Source organism: Schistocerca americana, chromosome 8, assembly GCF_021461395.2.
Source record: "Schistocerca americana isolate TAMUIC-IGC-003095 chromosome 8, iqSchAmer2.1, whole genome shotgun sequence".
NCBI lineage: Eukaryota > Metazoa > Arthropoda > Insecta > Orthoptera > Acrididae > Schistocerca > Schistocerca americana.
The window spans coordinates 501,878,802-501,899,103 of NC_060126.1; the positions used below are offsets into that span (position 1 = coordinate 501,878,802).

A 20,302-nucleotide genomic window follows, 5' to 3' on the forward strand; every position below is an offset into this window, starting at 1 on the left:
AAGGATGCAAATAACAGACTCTATTGAGGAACTTGTATCCAAGAGTTCACAGTGAGCTCATACAGATGATACGACACTAATTTTAAGTTAAGAGTGACATGTGTAGCAGAAACAACAAGCAGCTGTGGAACATGAAGAAAATTTAGTGTCGCAGAAGCAAATGGTCATAGGTGGTGTCAGATGAGGAATAAATTAAAGAACACCATTTCTACTTGCCAGACATTCAGTGGTCTTGAAGGTTTCATTAATTGGAGCAGCAGGTTGTTAAGTACATGTGAGAGAAACACAATGAGGCTTCCTGATTACGCGAAGTTATTCGAAATAAGGCACTAAAGGTAGGAGGAATTTTCCAACTGCATGCTTTGTGGAATTCAAAGAAAGTATTGGCTGGTGCATAAAGATCATGAAGAAGACAGGGCTTACTTTACGAGAGAGAACATCGCTAGCCCAGTGACTTACGTCATTTGACTAAAACCTACTTGTTTATCAATGTTGTGTGATCATTCTAATAACAGGGTGTGACTATTTGCTAGGCCACATGATCAGATGCCTGTTTATTTTGACATGCCCTTCAAAATTTATTGTCAACATGAAGAACATTAAAAGCATTCCTATAAATTCTGACAATAAGGAGATCAATATAACAGTAATTCTGGGGGCACTAACAGATGGAAAACCATACCAAAAGAAAATCTGCCTGCAGGTGTTATCTTCAGAGGCAGAGAAGTGGGATGGATGGCAAATGACCCAATACTAGACTGCCTAAAAGTAACAGAAAACAAGACATTTTGCTTAACAGAAGGAAAATGTTGGTGATGGATTCTCTCTGGGGACATCTCACCAGGTACATAAGAATTTGATCAAAGAACAGCACAGATACCTAGTGGCATGGTCTCACAGCTGCAAGTAATAGATTATGTTGTGAATACACATTTTAAGGCTCACCTGCGACAGCTTTACAGTGACTGGCTTCTTCAAGGAGACCAGCCCCTCACACCAGGGGGTAAGTCAAAGAAACTCTCAGTATCTATGCTGGACCAATAGATCTTTACTGCCTGGCACACAATCCCGACTCAATTTATAATGTAAAGATTCAAAAAGTTTTGCATATCCAGTGCTATGGATGACTCAAAAGATGACATAATATGGGAGGAGTGCCAGGAAGGAAGAAATGACAGTAGGCTTACAAATGAAGATGATACAAGTGGTGATAGTTAAAAACTAGTAGTAACACAGACTACTCACTTAAAAAGTGAGCAGAAAAGTAATTGAAGATGAAAAGTAGTGTAAACTATTTCTTTTTGTTAGTTGAATTCTCCTTGTATTACCAAGATGTAGAAAATCAATAATGGCATAAGTTTAGAATAGGTATAATTTTATTTTTTTTGACCAATGTTTTATGTCTATAAAACAATTTCTAATTTTGATTAGTAAGACTGTGTTAAAAATAAATATTTCTCAAAGATGTTTTAAAAAAAAGGGGAGCCTGTCATCTCAGATTCAGGACTGTCTTTTAGGCAGGTAAATTGGTACAAAATCAGTTACTGGCCACTAAAAAAAGTCATGCAAATAAGGTGAAATGAAGAGAGTGATATGAATTTAGCAAATTCTGACTTTGCAGTACATGATGAAAATTTCAAAAAACTTGCAAGTAGAACGAATCAGTGATTTGACCAAGTGGTCCAAGAAAAAAAATAATTGATTGCTTGACCATCTCAGAAAAATTTTATATTTGCTGGGCAAATTCCCCAGTGTTTAGTAGTCACAAAAATATTTTTTAAAAAAGTTTATTGTTTATTATTTTAAAATGGTGGCCACATTTGTTCCAGGCCGCATGCATTTTTTCGTATTTGCAAGCATCTACATTTTTTACAATTATTCAGTAGTGGATTGCCCTAAGGCTTTCAGATAAAATGCATTTAGTTCAACACACTCTGGGCTACAAATTAACATCATTATCACTTAGCTGAATGTATTCTGTAATATATTTTTAATAGTTCAAAGTTATCAGCCACAAATTAAAAAGACTCAATTTTTGAACAGTAGTTTTCCAAAGAAAGATTAATTTCTCAGCTTTAATATTTTTTCTGCTATTACACTGTATAGTATAGTTACTTTTTATAGAGTATCAATGGTGATACTTACACTTAAAAAATACATTTTTCTTTGTCTGCAATATCTTTGTTGGGGACCAGATAAAAATCTGAAAATTTCACAGTTAATAGACCTTTATTATATGAAACTTCAGTATAAATTTCAACTTTGCGATTCAATTGGAAGTTATGGAAAAAAAAATTACAAACATGAGTCAAAAATACATTTTTTAACATCTGTGATATGTAGACTTATGGAATCAGATGTATCAGTTGCAGTATATAATTTAATCATATCTATGATTACTTACTTTTTTATTGAAAATAAGCCTACTAATTACATTATATTGTTCTCTTGTTATTTTTTTTATTACATTGCTCATTGATCATTTGAGATATTTGTTCATTCAGTTTGGGTGTTAGATTATAAGTTCGCCCAGCCACAGTTGTAAATTACATGGGGGACAGCTTCCTTAGTACATTTTTAAGTAGCATCTAAACTTGATCCTTCTCAATTTTTTTAAAAGATGTCCTTGGTCCTGGATGGTGATAAAATACAACATGTACATCTTGGTTTTGACAGTCAATATTATCAACTTCTCCAATCCACCACTGTTCATCGTAAACACAAGCCACTGTGTCTTTATTTTCAAGAACCAATTGTACAAGTTTTTCACACTGATGTTCACTATCAGGCAAACTTGATGTGATCTTACACGTCAGTTGTTTGAATGGGATACAAAAAAAGGAAAGGTTGAGTGCCTTTAATCTTCTGACAAGTGTTGTACCTTTCCTTCAAGACACCGTCACAGTCTTCCTGTATTTCCTCAAATTGTACAAAAACATAGGTAATTCCTTTGATATGTTTTTTACAGAATTCAAACATTTCTTGAGGTGTTATGATATGATTGTCATCGGTCCACTGCAGACTTTCTTTCGTGACAGCTCGCTTTGTTGTACCCCCGACACCATCAGAAGCATTCTTCCCATGGTATGAAGTGAAAAAGTGCCATTCTACATCAAACCCAAAATCTTCTTTATGAAATGAGATGTTAATAAATGTCTTTTTGTTCTTATATCTAAAAACAAAGATGTTGTAACTTACCTAACGAAAACGTTGGTATGTTGACAGAGACACAAACAAACACAAACACACACACAAAATTCAAGCTTTCGCAACCCACGGTTGCTTCATCAGGAAAGAGGGAAGGAGAGGGAAAGATGAAAGGATGCGAGTTTTAAGGGAGAGGGTAAGGAGTCATTCCAATCCCGGGAGCGGAAAGACTTACCTTAGGGGGGAAAAAAGGACAGGTATACACTCGCGCATACACACACACACACACACACACACACACACACACACACACACACACACACACACACACACATATCCATCTGCACATATACAGACGCAAGCAGACATATGTAAAAGCAAAGAGTTTGGGCAGATATGTCAGTCGAGGCGGAAGTACAGAGGCAAAGATGTTGTTGAATGACAGGTGAGGTATGAGCGGCGACAACTTGAAATTAACGGAGGTTGAGGCCTGGTGGGTAACAGGAAGAGAGGATATATTGAAGGGCAAGTTCCCATCTCTGGAGTTCTGATAGGTTGGTGTTAGTAGGAAGTATCCAGATAACCCGGACGGTGTAACACCGTGCCAAGATGTGCTGGCCGTGCACCAAGGCATGTTTAGCGACAGGGTGATCCTCATTACCAACAAACACTGTCTGCCTGTGTCCATTCATGTGAATGGACAGTTTGTTGTTGGTCATTCCCACATAGAAAGCTTCACAGTGTAGGCAGGTCACATGGGTGCTTTCACACGTGGCTCTGCCTTTGATCGTGTGCACCTTCCGGGTTACAGGACTGGAGTAGGTGGTGGTGGGAGGGTGCGATTGGACAGGTTTTACACTGGGGGCAGTTACAAGGGTAGGAGCCAGAGGGTAGGGAAGGTGGTTTGGGGATTTCATAGGGATGAACTAAGAGGTTACGAAGGTTAGGTGGACGGCGGAAAGACACTCTTGGTGGAGTGGGGAGGATTTCATGAAGGATGGATCTCATTTCAGGGCAGGATTTGAGGAAGTTGCATCCCTGCTGGAGAGCCACATTCAGAGTCCGATCCAGTCCCGGAAAGTATCCTGTCACGAGTGGGGCATTTTTGGGGTTCTTCTGTGGGAGGTTCTGGGTTTGAGGGGATGAGGAAGTGGCTCTGGTTATTTGCTTCTGTACCAGGTCGGGAGGGTAGTTGTGGGATGCGAAAGCTGTTTTCAGGTTGTTGGTGTGATGGTTCAGGGATTCAGGACTGGAGCAGATTCGTTTGCCATGAAGACCTAGGCCGTAGGGAAGGGGCCGTTTGATATGGAATGGGTGGCAGCTGTCATAATGGAGGTACTGTTGCTTGTTGGTGGGTTTGGTGTGGATGGATGTGTGAAGCTGGTCATTGGACATATGGAGGTCAACGTCAAGGAAAGTGGCATGGGATTAGGAGTAGGAGCAGGACCAGGTGAATCAGATGGAACCAAAGGAGTTGAGGTTGGAGAGGAAATTCTGGAGTTCTTCTTCACTGTGAGTCCAGACCATGAAGATGTCATCAATAAATCTGTACCAAACTTTGGGTTGGCAGGCCTGGGTAACCAAGAAGGCTTCCTCTAAGCGACCCATGAATAGGTTGGCGTACGAGGGGGCCGTCCTGGTACCCATGGCTGTTCCCTTTAGTTGTTGGTATGCCTGGCCTTCAAAAGTGAAGAAGTTGTGGGTCAGGATGAAGCTGGCTAAGGTAATGAGGAAAGAGGTTTTAGGTAGGGTGGCAGGTGATCGGCGTGAAAGGAAGTGCTCCATCGCAGCGAGGCCCTGGACGTGCGGAATATTTGTTTATAAGGAAGTGGCATCAATGGTTACAAGGATGGTTTCCGGGGGTAACAGATTGGGTAAGGATTCCAGGCGTTCGAGAAAGTGGTTGGTGTCTTTGATGAAGGATGGGAGACGGCATGTTATGGGTTGAAGGTGTTGATCTACATAGGCAGAGATACGTTCTGTGGGGGCTTGGTAACCAGCTACAATGGGGCGGCCAGGATGATTGGGTTTGTGAATTTTAGGAAGTAGGTAGAAGGTAGGGGTACGGGGTGTCGGTGGGGCCAGGAGGTTGATGGAGTTGACTTGCTGCCCCATCCAAAAAGTAAATCAGTTTTTTTTTTAATGGAAAGGTGCTGCTGTTTAATGTAGTTCGTTAATTTTAGTTGAAAAATGTGCACTGCTGTAGTGTTGTGTTCAAGGTAGCCACTTATGACACAAAAGCTGTGGCTCATTAGTTTATCTTCATCTTTATAATAGAATAGAAATGGATGAACTGTGGCCTGTTTGTTTACCCAGTGGTGTCCTTGTACTTGATCTTGAACAACAAAGGAATAATTTTCCGAAAAGTCAGCAAGAACTATGCATTCATCAGCTGCCAAGGTTTGCTATTTTCTTTCAAAAATTTACTTTGAGCTTTTGCAATAAAATTTTCAAGGTTAGCCACCAACACTTCAAAAAACTTTTTTCGTGGTTTTATGACTGTCACCATTTCAGTTCTGTCTTGTGTCACCCATTGTTTGTATTTTATATTGTCAGGCATCAAATCATCATCTTTGGATTCTTCAAACATGTCAAGTAAGGCTTGTTTGCCTGAACAATTTTCACATTTTCCCTTGATCATACAATTGTAACTGTCAATATTGCATACTATAACTTCCAAAAGGTCTTTATTGTCAACTCTAAGATTGACCCCATCTATCGTCAAATTTACATTCTGATGATACAAACACAAATATTGTGGGTGCCAGATGCCCTGCAACAATACACCATCTTGGTCTCAACTCGCAAAACTTTGATCTTCCAATTTTAATGTCAGGGTTTTCTTTTTTAAATTCAGTGAATAGTTCATTTAAATTACACAATATTAACCTTTTTTGTCTCTGAATCTTAGAACCATTTTCTTTCACAGAAACACAGTCTTTTTTGCCAGACATCAAATGGCTGTTATTGTCATCATCATAATACATAATAACTTTATTGATTGAGTTTTCACCTACCAAATTATGTGCACTTTTCTTCTGTAATGCTGGTAAAATTCCCTGTTTTTTTACTAATTGCCTTATTAACTTGACAAGACATTCTGACACATTAAATTCGTCACTAACTTTTGCTCGACTCCAAGAATTTGGCAGTAAACTGATAATCTTAATTTTATCCTCTTTGTTTGAAGTACTGCATTTAGTTTTTTAGTTTTTCTATCAAATCATCATATTTGGCTGGTGAAATTTTAGAACTTCCATCTGTTTTAGTACAAATTGTATTTTGAAATGGAACTTCCAAATTCTTTGTGACTGTAGCTACCACGTTCTCAATTTTTATATTCAGGGCACTTCGTCTTTTATCTCGACTTAGTTTTCTAATTTTACTAGCAGGTGATACACCCAGGATTTCACAAGCTGTATCTACTTTTTTAATGGTTGCTGATAAGTCACAAAATTCTGTATCTGAGGTTTCACCATCCTTTCTCTTGTGAATTACAAATATCTTAGAATAACATGTTGGATACAATGATTTTCCTGGTATGAGATTGACAAAAGGGCTTTTATTTTTAGAATAATGATAAAATTTCTCGCAGTCCTTTTGTTGTAGGTTTCTTATGTTTCTCAAAAGGATCCATGCATTTCATGGTACTTGCATGTCGATTTGATCTCTGGGCCGACTTGTTAGTAAAACAACACTTTTTCTTCTTCACTGTAATCTTCTATTAAAGTAATGTCTTTAGGATACACTCCATACACATTTTTATGACATGCTTCATTAATAACACCAACAGAACACTGAGACACCATTTTTCAACTGCACACTTCAAGAACTTCTAGCTAAATACTGTGTGAGTAGACAATTGTTGGTGTAAGGGGGAAGACAACAATCAGACTTGTATAGGCTTGCAGATGCAATTGTTAGTCTGCTGAAACTATTACCATAGCATTGTTTCGACAAATAAGCATTAGCTAATGTAATGTGGTGTGTTATATTATGGGTCAGGCCATGATATTGTATGCCACAAGTACTGAAATTCAAAAACCTTTTAATCACCATAAAACTTCTGCTATTTGTACTATGTAGTTTCATATGCTATATAGTCATTTTCGTTTGTAAAAAATTATTAGTGTGTTTTTTTCACACATTTCGAAAATATAAAATATTTTCTATTACAGAAGGACATATCATTTTTATTATTTGTATCACACACGTTGATGATCCTGTGACAAAATCTATGTGAGCACTTAAGTTAGCCTAACAGGAATACATTGGTATTAAAAGAAGGAATTTGGTATGTTTATCAAAGACATAACATTTCCCCCAGAGTTGTAAATGTTCTTCCGTAACAAATTGTTGACATAATTTCAATATAAAATATAATGAACAGTTAATATAAAATTTTCTTTTCCATAACATCCTAATATAAGAGTATTAAGATGTCTTCAGTACCATAAAGCCACATGAAACATGACTATTTAATAAATATTTATTTTGTAAAACTTGTTACAGAAGGATATTTTTTGTTACGGAAGGACATTTGTTATAAATGTCTATTTGAGTTTCCCTCTAAAAATGAAACCAGCCACTCACAGCATGTCTTTACCTCGCTAGCCAATGAATCAATTCTGTCAGATGTTTTCCCTCCAGTTTTCTGTTCTCTCTCTCTCTCTCTCTCTCCATTGTTGTATAGGTTTCAAGTGGCTGTTCATGTTGGAAGTGTAAATTTGCTAGTTATAAAGGTTATAAACAATTTGAAAGTAAGTATTAGTTTAATGTAAACAAAGTTTGTTTATTTATGCATAAGTCTGAAACTTTTTTTTTTTTTTTTTTCAAATAAGCCTGATTACTTCAAAAGCCTGAGTGAAGAATTTAGGCTATAACCCCATGTGCTACATAAGCAAGTATATCAAATATTTACATGCTGAGGCATCTTATTAATATTGTTGGTATTTATCTGACAACTTCCAAATATTTTTAATAATTATTAACAGTGAACGAATATCGTAGCCTACTCTGCAAAGACTAGGTAACAGTGTTATGTCAGGGTGTATGCGACCCGGGACATCCGGGAAAATCCCGGGAATATTTTCGTCCGGGAGAAAACCGGGAAAAACCCGGGAATTTTTTAGAATTCCGGGAATTTTTCATTTTTTTAGTTACCAGTTAAATTTTTGTGATTTTGACTGGTAAGAACCAATACTCTAACGAAGGATATTACTGTATCCCGCTTCTGCAGAGTGATACTGCAGCAACAAAACATGAACGAGAGAAAAAAAACGAAAATAAAACTTAAGTCGCAAAGGAAATGCGCCATATACAACAACAAAACACAGTACTCATACAAGCGTCTGCCAACCAAATTGTGTCAAAGGCTTTAGGAAGAATATGCAGTGCTTCCTAACAACAAATTGCCTCTGATAAGCGTGACGTGACAGCTGTTTACATTAGATTCATTTGAGCAGTTGCGGGCGGGCTCTTACGCATGCGCAGTTGAGTCGCGTATGAGTACCTTCTCACGCTTCTGGTTACAGATGTGTGGCTGGGCGCCACTATCTAAATTGGTCCGGTTCGGAAATGTCGTAGATCCGGACCTGATGCACAGAGCAGTCTGAGTTGTATGGGGAGGTGGGTAGTCTCCAGTGATTTTTCTGTTTCCTCTTCGTTTATTGCTCTCACATTAAATGAAAACAAAACGGATTTCTGTGGCCGGGAGCTGCCAAATGAATTAAAATACGTTCACATAATCGCGGAAGGCTAAAATATGTTTTCAGTTTCAGGTTTTTTCCACTTTTCTGACAGTCAAGCATTAATCGCCTTGCAGAACAATGAAGTTATTTTTGACGGTTTGCTAAAGAGATTTGGCTTTTATTAATCTTTTCGCCGAGGCAGTCAATTTATTTGAAACGAAGTGTTTAATTTCACAGTGTTGGCTGCACACTGTTCGCTGCATTTGAAGTGCACGTTTTCCATCTTCTAGTTCGTATGGCATTATGCCATAATAAAGAACCAAACATGCAATACAATACTGGTACTCAAGAAAATTTACATCCGAATCTGGACACAGGATTGTGCACTTTAAGCCGAATTATGTATTTTAGTATGGTTCACGAAATTCCGGTGACGCCTGTTATCTGACGCTCTCTGGCAACTGCTGAAACGAACCAATTTCTAACAGGTCACGGGAAAATACTGTGGATGGTGGTTTTTCTTTTACGCAAGATGAACTACCATATGTGCGAGAATGTACGATGAATTTCTTAAAGCACAGAGCGTTTGACTCTCATTTACAAATCAACTCTTTAAGGACGACCATGTAGAAGAATTTCGAGCCTTGAAGATCAGACATTTACGTCGTTATTAAAAATTTTACTGGCACATTTGTGTGCTGTATCTTAAAGTGTAACACGCGCAAAAAGATCAGCATTATATGTGGAAGCTTAGCTTCTCTTGCAGCTTATTAATCTTCGAGACCAGTATTATTTGTGAAAGCTTTGTCTTTCTTGTAGCAACAACTATGTATATTAATTTAAACCATTAACTTTTCTTTTTTGTGCGTTCGCGCTACTTACGAGTAATCTTGCTATTGGTTGACTACATCACGTGTCCTATGCTGTCATCAGCTGGCGAGATCACGTGACATGAGCTATGACTAGCTTACAAAAGCGCGTCGCAATCTCGATTTCATTGCTTCGGAAAGTAACATGCAGTGTTTGGTGGAAATCGAATTTATACCTCCGTAACACGAAAAAATGGAGCGTACATGTTGCTGCACATCAAAGATCTTTCCAAAACGTGTTTTTTTCCCCCCCCCTGGGTTTCGTTTTCTAAAGTGCCGGCAAATTCTACGGCTGTGTAGAAAACCATGAACTTTCTACGGATTGATAAGTTTTACAGGGCCGAGGAAAAGTATATTGTCACTTAAGACTGAAAAGGTTTATTTACACCCGGGAGAAAGTGTATTTTCAACCGGGAAATCCGGGAATTTTTTTTTTCCTTGTCCATGTATATACCCTGTATGTGCAACACTTTTAAAAACATGTAAAAAGAATTTCTCAATTTTTTGGCTTGGTAATTTTTAATTCATACTCTAAACAAACATGGCATATCTGCTTTGAGCTGAGCATATGTTCACTCTTTGAGCTTGCAAATAAAATGCAATGTACATCAATGGCTTACTATGAAACTTTTGGAAACATAATGTAAATTCAATTGGTTCTTTGGTTCAGTTATAGACTTAACAAGTTTCTTGAATATATGCGCAGGTGTGATGGCCAAAACTGGTGCCAAGCGTGCTAAGGAATGCAGAAAACGAAAAATGAATGATCCAGGAACAGCAGAAGTGTATCGTCAAAAAGATCGTGAGAGAAAGAAAGCAAAACGATAGAAGTTAATAGCTGAGGGAAAGATAGGTCATTAACGAAAATATGAAAAATAAAATAAAAAAATGCAATGCACCCTTGCTCGTCAAACCAGTGCAAATCCAACATTAAAAATGCCAGCTAGCATGTTAGGTAAAGCTACCGCTAGGATCAAAAGATGTCTCCCAAAATCACCTTCCAAGCATCCAGAAGTTCTTGGAAAACTCGTCAAATCCTTTTCACCTCAAAAACTTAATAATTTTTTTGAAGTTGCTGGCTTTACTGCTATGAATGCAAAACCAAAACAATCAGTATTTGAAAGGAAAAAAAAAGAAGGGATTCTGTGACAAATCAAAAAATACAGAAGGTGATACAATTTTATGAAAGAGGTGACATAAGCTGGCAGTGCCCTGGCAGAATGGAACTCATTTCTATTAAACGTGGTAAAGAGGACAGGCAAAAGAGATTTTTGTTATACAATATTAAAGAAATTTGTGAACTTTTCTGCAAAGAGTATGGGGAGTTACCCATTGGATTGTCAAAATTTAAACAATTACGACCAAAGCATGTTGTACGTATAACACTAAGAGATTGAGAAGTTTGTGTCTGCACTTATGAAAATGCTGCTATGTTATTAAGGTCTTTGAGCAAGCATGTGCCAAGCATACCAAAAAGTTTAGATGAAGTACTTGAGAAAACAGTTTGTGATTCCATCAATATCAGCTGTATAGACAGGAATTGTGAAGAGTGTGGCACTTCAAATTTTGAAGGGTTAGATTTAAACAAAAGAATAGCTTTTTATAAATGGTGTCTAGAAGAAGGTTGTACAAAGAAACGAGAAATGCAAACAAAGTTGTCAGAAGCAAAGGTACAACTTTATTTACAATTACAGACTTTGACCAGGCATGTTTACAATGCACGTAGGCAGCTCTCAGAGTTGCGCACGTTAAAACGTGTCCTTCCTGAAACAGACGTTGTTGTACTAGAGAATTTCTCAGAAAACTTTTCGATAAAACATCAATCTGAGATCTTGCTGGCTCACTAGTATTCACCCAGTGTGTCTATTTTTACAGCCATTGTGTATTACAAGTGTCCTGAACTGAAGCATATAAAGTACTGTATTGCATCTGATTCTTTCGAACATAGTAAGGACAGTGTCCATGCTTTCAATCAGGCAATTTTAGCACATCTGAAAACAAAAGTTGGGCTTCCAATTTCACATGTTCATACTTTAGTGATGCAGCTGCAAGTCAGTTCAAAAGCCGGTTCTCTGGTTGTGATCTTTTTCATGAAGAAGATTTTGGTGTAACAGATGATCGAAGTTACTTTGAAACAGCTCATGGAAAGGGTCCACATGATGGCACCAGAGGAGAACTGAAGAGAATCATTTTTCGTTCCATACTCCAGAAAAAAATAGTAGTAAATAATGCAGAAGAATTTGCAACAGCTGCAAAAGATCTTGCCAAAAGTATTATTGTGATTTACGTTCCAGAGTCAAGAATTGAAGCAGTAAAGAAAATGTTGGAAAGCCGATGGAATAACTGTTTGCCTATAAGTGGCCTTCGAAAATATCATTTTGCACAACCCTCTTCTGATAAAAAAACATGTCACACTTTTGGAAAATTCTGTTTTTCTGGGCAGCATAGTAGTGGAAGGACCTACAAACTTATTCAGAGTGCAAATGTTTTCAAGCAGCAGCTGCAGAACCAAGTAGTTCAAAGCAAGTAACCAATGATTCAGTCTTGTCTAATGGGCCATTTTTACTTTGCAAAGTGTTTAATGATACAGCTATTGTATACAGGTATGCATGCATTATTCAGAAGTTTCATGTTGATAAAGACATTTACGAAGTGATGGGAATGAAGTCAACAGACAATACTAAAAACACATTTAAAATTGTCCAGAATTATGTCTTTAATGTTTCTCCTACTGACATTATTTCTGTGTTAAGTGAACCACATATTAATGGTAGTTCTGAAAGACTTACTTATATATTTTCAGATCCTGTTGATGTTTATAAACAATAACTAAATAAAAGTTTTTTTTCCTGTTGCTTTCTTTAAAAAAAAAAAATTTCAGCAACATTACTCATGCTTTCTTGAGCAAGTAATTATGCCTAAGTATATATTTTTTCAATTATTTTGACGTTTATAAACCATTTTCCAGTGTTACTTTATTAAATGTAAAGGGTACTTTCTCAGAACAGTGTTTTAAATTATTTATGTACAAAGTCTATATTTTACTAACAACAATTTCACTTTCCTACGCTACATAGTTTTAATTTCAGTAATAAATTAATATGTAGCATGTATGATAGCATTTATTGTTATAAAATCAATAAATAACAATGTATTTTGTGTTAAAAGTCAAATTTCTATAGCCGGGAAAAAATGTCCTTCCATAACGCCCTTCTGTAACACTGCAGCTATTCACTTCCTTGGATGCAGGATTTAATCTAAGAGCTAAAAAAATCTATTATGCCCTTATTTATGTACTAAACAGGTGCAGTTAACCAATTAAAAAATTTGCTTAGTGAAACATAAACATCAGAGCAGGAATTAATCTTTATATTCAAGCATCAAAAAAGCTGTGCTTTTTCTTGTCCTTCCATAATGCTCAGTAAAATAATTACTATTTAAAATATGGAAACATAATATTACTATTAAAATGCATAAAAAATTTCTGTTGCTTGTAACAGTTTGCAGAATATATGTTGTGCCCTAGTTTTACATTTCTAGTGAAAGTTTTTTACCCAGATTTCACAGAAAAGTGTCCTTCCGTAACAAAAAAATAGCATGGCCTGACCCTTATGCAATTGGTATACTTTATTTGATTAGCCTACCAGTTATCGCAGATGTTAAAAATTGTATTTTTGACTCGTGTATGTAATCTTTTTTCAATAACTTCCAGTTGACTCTCAAAGTTGAAATTTATCCTGAAGTTTGATGTCATAAAGGTCTATTAACTGTGAAATTTTCAGATTTTTATTTGGTCCTCCAACAAAGATATTGCAGGCCACAAAATGGAAAAATAAAAAAAACACAATTTTTTAAAGTAGTGTATTTTTTGAAGTGTAAGCTGCTTACCATTGATACTCTATAAAAAGTAACTATACTGTACAGCGTAATAGCAGAAAAAATATTAAAGCTGAGAAATTAATCTTTCTTTGGAAAACTACTGTTCAAAAATTGAGTTTTCTTAATTTGTGGCTGATAGCTTTGAACTATTAAAAATATATTAAAGAATACATTCAGCTAAGTGATAATGATGTTAATTTGTAGCCCAGAGTGTGTTGAACTACGAGGGCAGTTCAATAAGTAATGCAACACTTTTTTTTCTCGGCCAATTTTGGTTGAAAAAACCGGAAATTTCTTGTGGAATATTTTCAAACATTCCCGCTTCGTCTCGTATAGTTTCATTGACTTCCGACAGGTGGCAGCGCTGTACGGAGCAGTTAAAATGGCGTCTGTAACGGATGTGCGTTGCAAACAACGGGCAGTGATCGAGCTTCTTTCGGCGGAAAACCAGGGCATCTCAGATATTCATAGGCGCTTGCAGAATGTCTACGGTGATCTGGCAGTGGACAAAAGCACAGTGAGTCGTTGGGCAAAGCGTGTGTCATCATCGCCGCAAGGTCAAGCAAGACTGTCTGATCTCCCGCGTGCGGGCCGGCCGTGCACAGCTGTGACTCCTGCAATGGCGGAGCGTGCGAACACACTCGTTCGAGATGATCGACGGATCACCATCAAACAACTCAGTGCTCAACTTGACATCTCTGTTGGTAGTGCTGTCACAATTGTTCACCAGTTGGGATATTCAAAGGTTTGTTCCCACTGGGTCCCTCGTTGTCCAACCGAACGCCATAAAGAGCAATGGAGAACCATCTGTGCGGAATTGCTTGCTCGTCATGTGGCTGAGGGTGACAATTTCTTGTCAAAGATTGTTACAGGCGATGAAACATGGGTTCATCACTTCGAACCTGAAACAAAACGGCAATCAATGGAGTGGCGCCACACCCACTCCCCTACCAAGAAAAAGCTTTAAGCCATACCCTCAGCCGGTAAAGTCATGGTTACAGTCTTCTGGGACACTGAGGGGGTTATTCTGTTCGATGTCCTTCCCCATGGTCAAACGATCAACTCTGAAGTGTATTGCGCTACTCTTCAGAAATTAAAGAAACAACTTCAGCGTGTTCGTAGGCCCAAAAATCTGAACAAACTTCTCCTTTTTCATGACAACGCAAGACCTCACACAAGTCTTCGCACCCGAGAGGAGCTCACAAAACTTCAGTGGACTGTTCTTCCTCATGCACCCTACAGCCCCGATCTCGCACCGTCGGATTTCCATATGTTTGGCCCAATGAAGGACGCAATCCGTGGGAGGCACTACGCAGATGATGAAGTTATTGATGCAGTACGACGTTGGCTCCGACATCGACCAGTGGAATGGTACTGTGCAGGCATACAGGCCCTGATTTCAAGGTGGCGTAAGGCCGTAGCATTGAATGGAGATTACGTTGAAAAATAGTGTTGTGTAGCTAAAAGATTGGGGAATAACCTGGTGTATTTCAATGCTGAATAAAACAACCCCTGTTTCAGAAAAAAAATGTGTTGCATTACTTATTGAACTGCCCTCGTAAATGCATTTTATCTGAAAGGCTTAGGACAATCCAGTACTGAGTAATTGTAAAAAGTGTAGATGCTTGCAAATATGAAAAAATGCGTGTGGCCTGGAACAAATATGGCCGCCATTTCAAAATAATTAACAATAAATTGTTAAAAATACTTTTGTCATTACTAAACATTGGGGAATCCTCCCAGCAAATATAAAATTTTTTCTGAAATGGTCAAGTAGCCAGTGCTTGGACCACTTGGTATGGATTGACCCTTAGGGAACCTACTCTCTAAAATGTTTTCTTAAGTAACAATAAGAGAACAATGAGAAAACTGTAATTTAGTCGCATATGTGAAAACGTAGCACATTCATTATATACATACATACACCAAAAATGTATTATAGGCCACTGAGTATGCTTAATAAATAAAAGTAAGCGAAATGTGTGTGGCATAAAATCAAATGGCTTTCTGTTTAGATGTATAGACAGATCATACCTTCAAGGTGATGGTGTTGATAACAATTAGCTTTAGTTTTTCTGCGTGTTTCATAAGGGGAAACTTCGTAAAAAAAATAACCACAAAAACAGTTTATTCATTGTAGTTGCCTGGTTATGTTGTTTTTAGAATTTTAAACGTGTTATCATATTTGTGTGGAAATTTTAAGTTCTACCACAGAATCCAACTCTTCTTTTAAAAACTATATTTCAATTTCAGGAAATTGACTGTTCCTCCAAGTGTCATACTTCGCCGTGAAAGAAAATGGCTGCGCATGCTCAACAATTGGGAGAAAATGATGAACAAACACTATAGGAAGGTCTGTATTATTAATGCTTTTTTTCAGTTTGTGTCAGCTTCTTATACTGCTTCACAATTTGCAAATGTATTAATAACTTTATAACCTATCATCTCATTTAAGATAGTTTCTCAACATCAAAGCATGCATCTGTACTCTATAAGTCACCATACAACCCCACTCCCACTCAACACACACAACTATCATCATTATATTCTATTTGAAAATTACGTCATAGTGAGAACGGTTGTTGATGTGCCTCCTTATAAGTCCACCTTAGGTCGTTCCACCATAACAGTCATTGTGCAAATTGTATACGGCAGAGAGAGACTATTTCTTGACTCTTGGAACAGTCATTTTTAGAAATTTAAAGTTAAGCCTTTATGTAGTGCACTCCCTCCTTCCTGTAGCATCTTATGCTAGCTACATAAACATGCCAAATTGCAGTTCTTCTTTCATCCAAATATATACATGTCAAAGATTTAGAAACAGTACTGAAGTATTGATAAGGCAGTTTTGTAATTGAATCTCATTGGGGCGAATTCCATTTCCTTTGGAATTTCCCAATGGATATTCGGTATTTACCTTGCCAGCAACAAATCTTACATGTACTTCCACTTCCACTGTGTACCACTAGATGTTTCGCAGTCGTGACCAGTTCCGGTGATTCATGAGCAATGATTTAACAATTTAAGCAACTGAAAAATGCTTGCAACCTCTTTGCAGTTACATGCCAGTGAACTTCTGATCTGTCCAAATCCGTGCATTGCAAGCTTCGAAAGATGTTCTGAGAGAAAATAAGTCAAATTAAATCTGATAAGTTTTTTTATTCACTGACATTAATGGACATTGTGTATAAAAGAAACTAAAATAATTTTCTGTTTTCAGTTTTTCGTAATGTACGTAAAGAGTTTAATACAACTGGCTAATCATAAAACTGTATTGTTTTCTTTTAATATGAGCAATTTGTATTGTATAAATTGGATCTGAAAAATAAAATATGTAATGAAGGTTATTTGGTATTTAATTGAAACGAAGGTTAGGGGTTGTCGCTTTCATAAATGACATCTCAGCTGAAGAGCGAAGCAGCTGTAGCATCTTTTAGAAAATATCCCAGCAATTGCTTATAACTGTTTGAGGAGACAATGTAAACCTTAAATTTTGGATGGGTGCATGATTTGAATACTGTTACTTCCAAATAACATGTCCCAATTCCCACTGACACTTCAAATAAATAACTTAAAATATATGATGATAGATTGATCGGCAATTTTGGTTTTGACAGGCATAATTACAAAGAATGGTATATTCTATAGGGACTGCAAAAGAACTATTCATATTCCTTGTATGTATATTTTGCTTCAAACCTTCTTTCTCACCCATTTCCCTACACTTCTGTATGCACATTGGTCAACACAGTGTTTATGAAAAAACAGTGATCATGAATTGAATAGTTCTGAAAGTTACCAAACTTCTTGTAAGGGTAGTTGTTTGTAAATGGTGTGTTTTGTCAAAATATTATGAGATACAAAATGTGAATGTGGTTTTCTACAGCTACTATAATTGAATGCCCTAGTGGAAATAATGGCCTTACCTCTTTTGAGTACTTTTTTCTGGAATACATAATTATAAGTGATTTTTAAAATATACTTTATAACAACACTTATTTATGAAATTAAGAGTGAATTAGTTCTCAACATGCATGTTACAGAGCATGGAAGCTGGTAATATCGTTTTTATCAGTTTATCCTCCATTCAGAGGCTGTTGCACGCAGCTACCGTTATTTTGATTTGGAAATAATAGATTTCAGCTATCAGTCGTCCTTTGGAATATTTATTGGCAGATCTAGATTTCGGCTAGCAACTAGCCATTCTCAATGCACTATCCTTTCTGGTCAATGCCAGTTGGTGTGGCTTTGTACGTCATGACTGATAGCTGAAATCTATTATTTAGTAATACAATATCATTTTTATTTGCCTTAGTAATCTCACATTATTAACATTTCTTTTTAAATGTTAATATCATTCGTGGAAATCAATGATATATGTTAAAAATAAATATGTAGTATATACATTCAGTAGATGTCTATAGCATAAAGCATTGGTAGCATTGTTACTCATACGTGGAGAAATGATTGCCTAACTACTGCATTTTCAGGTGAGAGAACGCTGTCGCAAAGGTATCCCTCCATCAGTCCGACCACGTGCCTGGCTCTATCTTTGTGGTGGCAAACTAGTTCAAGATCAGTGTCGAGAGCAATATGCAGCCCTCATTAAACAAGAAGGAGATCCTAAGTGGGTTGATGATATACGCAAAGACCTTCATCGGCAGTTTCCATACCATGAGATGTTTGTTGACCAGAATGGACTTGGGTCAGTATATCTGTGTCTTTTGTGTTATATTATATAGAACACTGTAACATCTTTGATACATACAAGCACAGTTTATAGGTGTTACACTTGCTGAATATGTCTATTTGCCATGAGCAGTCCTATTTAGGTAAATAGTTCTCTAATTTGTGTAAATCAATGCCTCTAAATAAACTACATTTCGTTTCAGTAAAGAGAAAACTTCATTCTGAGTTTTTCACATCATATTTCACATTCATTGTTGGTATACTATAAGACAGGGCTTCACAACATACGTGCTCGCGGAGCAAGCTGTGAGCAGCAAGGCGCGAGCACGGAGCAGCGCGAGCACGCTACCCCCACTACCGGACCAGAGCAGAGAGTGGGGAGAGTCACGTGGGGTACACAACAGCTGCCGCCAGTCGATGTAAATCTGCGACCTGCAGGGATATCACTCACGAATTATTACTGCGACAAATGAAACAAATAAAGGAGAATGTACACGTGCCACATAATTTTATTAGCTTAGTGTATGCCTCTACCATCTGTAGACACTGAAACTAAAGAATTCCACGACAATCCTATATTTTCAACACTTTCTTCAACACTACTTAAAATTCACCTCCGGTTGTAGTGTTCTTCATGGCTACTACATCGAGGAGCTCCTCCCTCACCTGAAGATCTCTATTAACACCTCTAATAAATATGGTAAGCTGCGCTGTTCCAGTGATATCAACACTTTCGTCCAGAGCTAGAGAATACGCCATAAAATCTTTACAGATATTTGCAAGCTGGCTCTGGACGTCGTCTGCCATGTCCTGTATGCAACGCATAATGGTCATGTTAGATAATGGCACAATACGAAACTGTTCAACTTGAGATGGACACAAATGTTCCGCTGCAACTACCAAACATTCTTTTATTAAATCGCCATCAGTTAAGGGGCACAAGGATTTTTCTAAAAGCAAAGCAATTTTGTAACCCACTCTGAGAGCTGCCTCAGTTGATTTTTCTTTCTCCGTCCAGATCTTCTTCGGATAGCTTCCTTTTAAGTTTAATAACTTCCTTTGCACGATCTGGTCAATCACATTTTCCACGTCCGTAGTCTTTCGCGTGGTACGACATATAATGTCGCTGCAAATTAAATTTCGTAAAAGAATTCAGCGTTTTGTGACATACTAAATATTTTGCAACACCATCTTTTTCTGTAAACAGATACAATTCCTCCCAATGGGGGTTGAACTGCGAAAGCATGGTTGGGGTTACACAACGGCGACTTCACATGATTCTTAACCAGCGAAGTGACTGTTAAGAGCTGATCGTAGTACTTTAAACGTTACACAGTCGGCGCGAATTCAATAGGCACGCTGCGGCCCTATTCAAACGTGCGCGCGCATTTCCCCTCCCTCCCTACTCCGCGACCTTGCACCTGCTCGCGAGCACGTGCCTGAGCAGACGCGAGTACTCGTGCTCAAAACCGGCCAGTTGTTAAGCCCTGCTATAAGACATTGTGGCTAAGTCCTGTATTATCATGGGGGGGGGGGGGGGGGGCAGTTTTTGTGTAAATTGTGAACATTGCCTCTGTGTGTCATGCTCTATTTGGGAAAACACTGTGAATTACACTGTGCTGCTACTTTCTTTCCAGATGCTGAAAAATATGTAGCTCTTTGGAGTGTTTTGAATTATGATGCTTTGTGTTTTGTTACTTGTGGCTTTTACCAGCTTCATCTCTGTGTTACCAACTATTTGTTCATACATTTAACAGCTTGATGTGGCAGACATTTATCTCAGCAGTTTGTTTGGAATATGAAGTTGTTTTCTGTATGTCACAAAGTTCAAAACTTGCTGTTGTAAGACAATGAAGTATAAGAACTGTTTGTACCATTTTTATTTTCTAGTGAGAGTATTGCTTACAAGCAGCTTGTGAAATTAGAAAGTCTTTAGTAATGGAGACCATGGCTAAAGGTTCTCATTTAACTTACCATGTCAAGTTTTCTCATATCTGCTATTTGGAAGGAGAGTCTGTGTATGACATA

The 20,302-nt window shown here is 37.5% G+C and overlaps 1 protein-coding gene across 2 annotated transcripts in view; it reads left to right on the forward strand.

The window, feature by feature from the left end:
• The window catches only part of LOC124545276 (TBC1 domain family member whacked), an 89,938-nt gene that overhangs the window by 22,875 nt on the left and 46,761 nt on the right, over positions 1 to 20,302 (forward strand). For both annotated transcript variants that reach the window (XM_047124158.1, XM_047124160.1), the window contains exons 3-4: positions 15,839 to 15,938; positions 18,076 to 18,290. In XM_047124158.1, the coding sequence (XP_046980114.1) occupies positions 15,839 to 15,938; positions 18,076 to 18,290 (315 nt within the window). The remainder of the gene's footprint in view (positions 1 to 15,838; positions 15,939 to 18,075; positions 18,291 to 20,302) is intronic.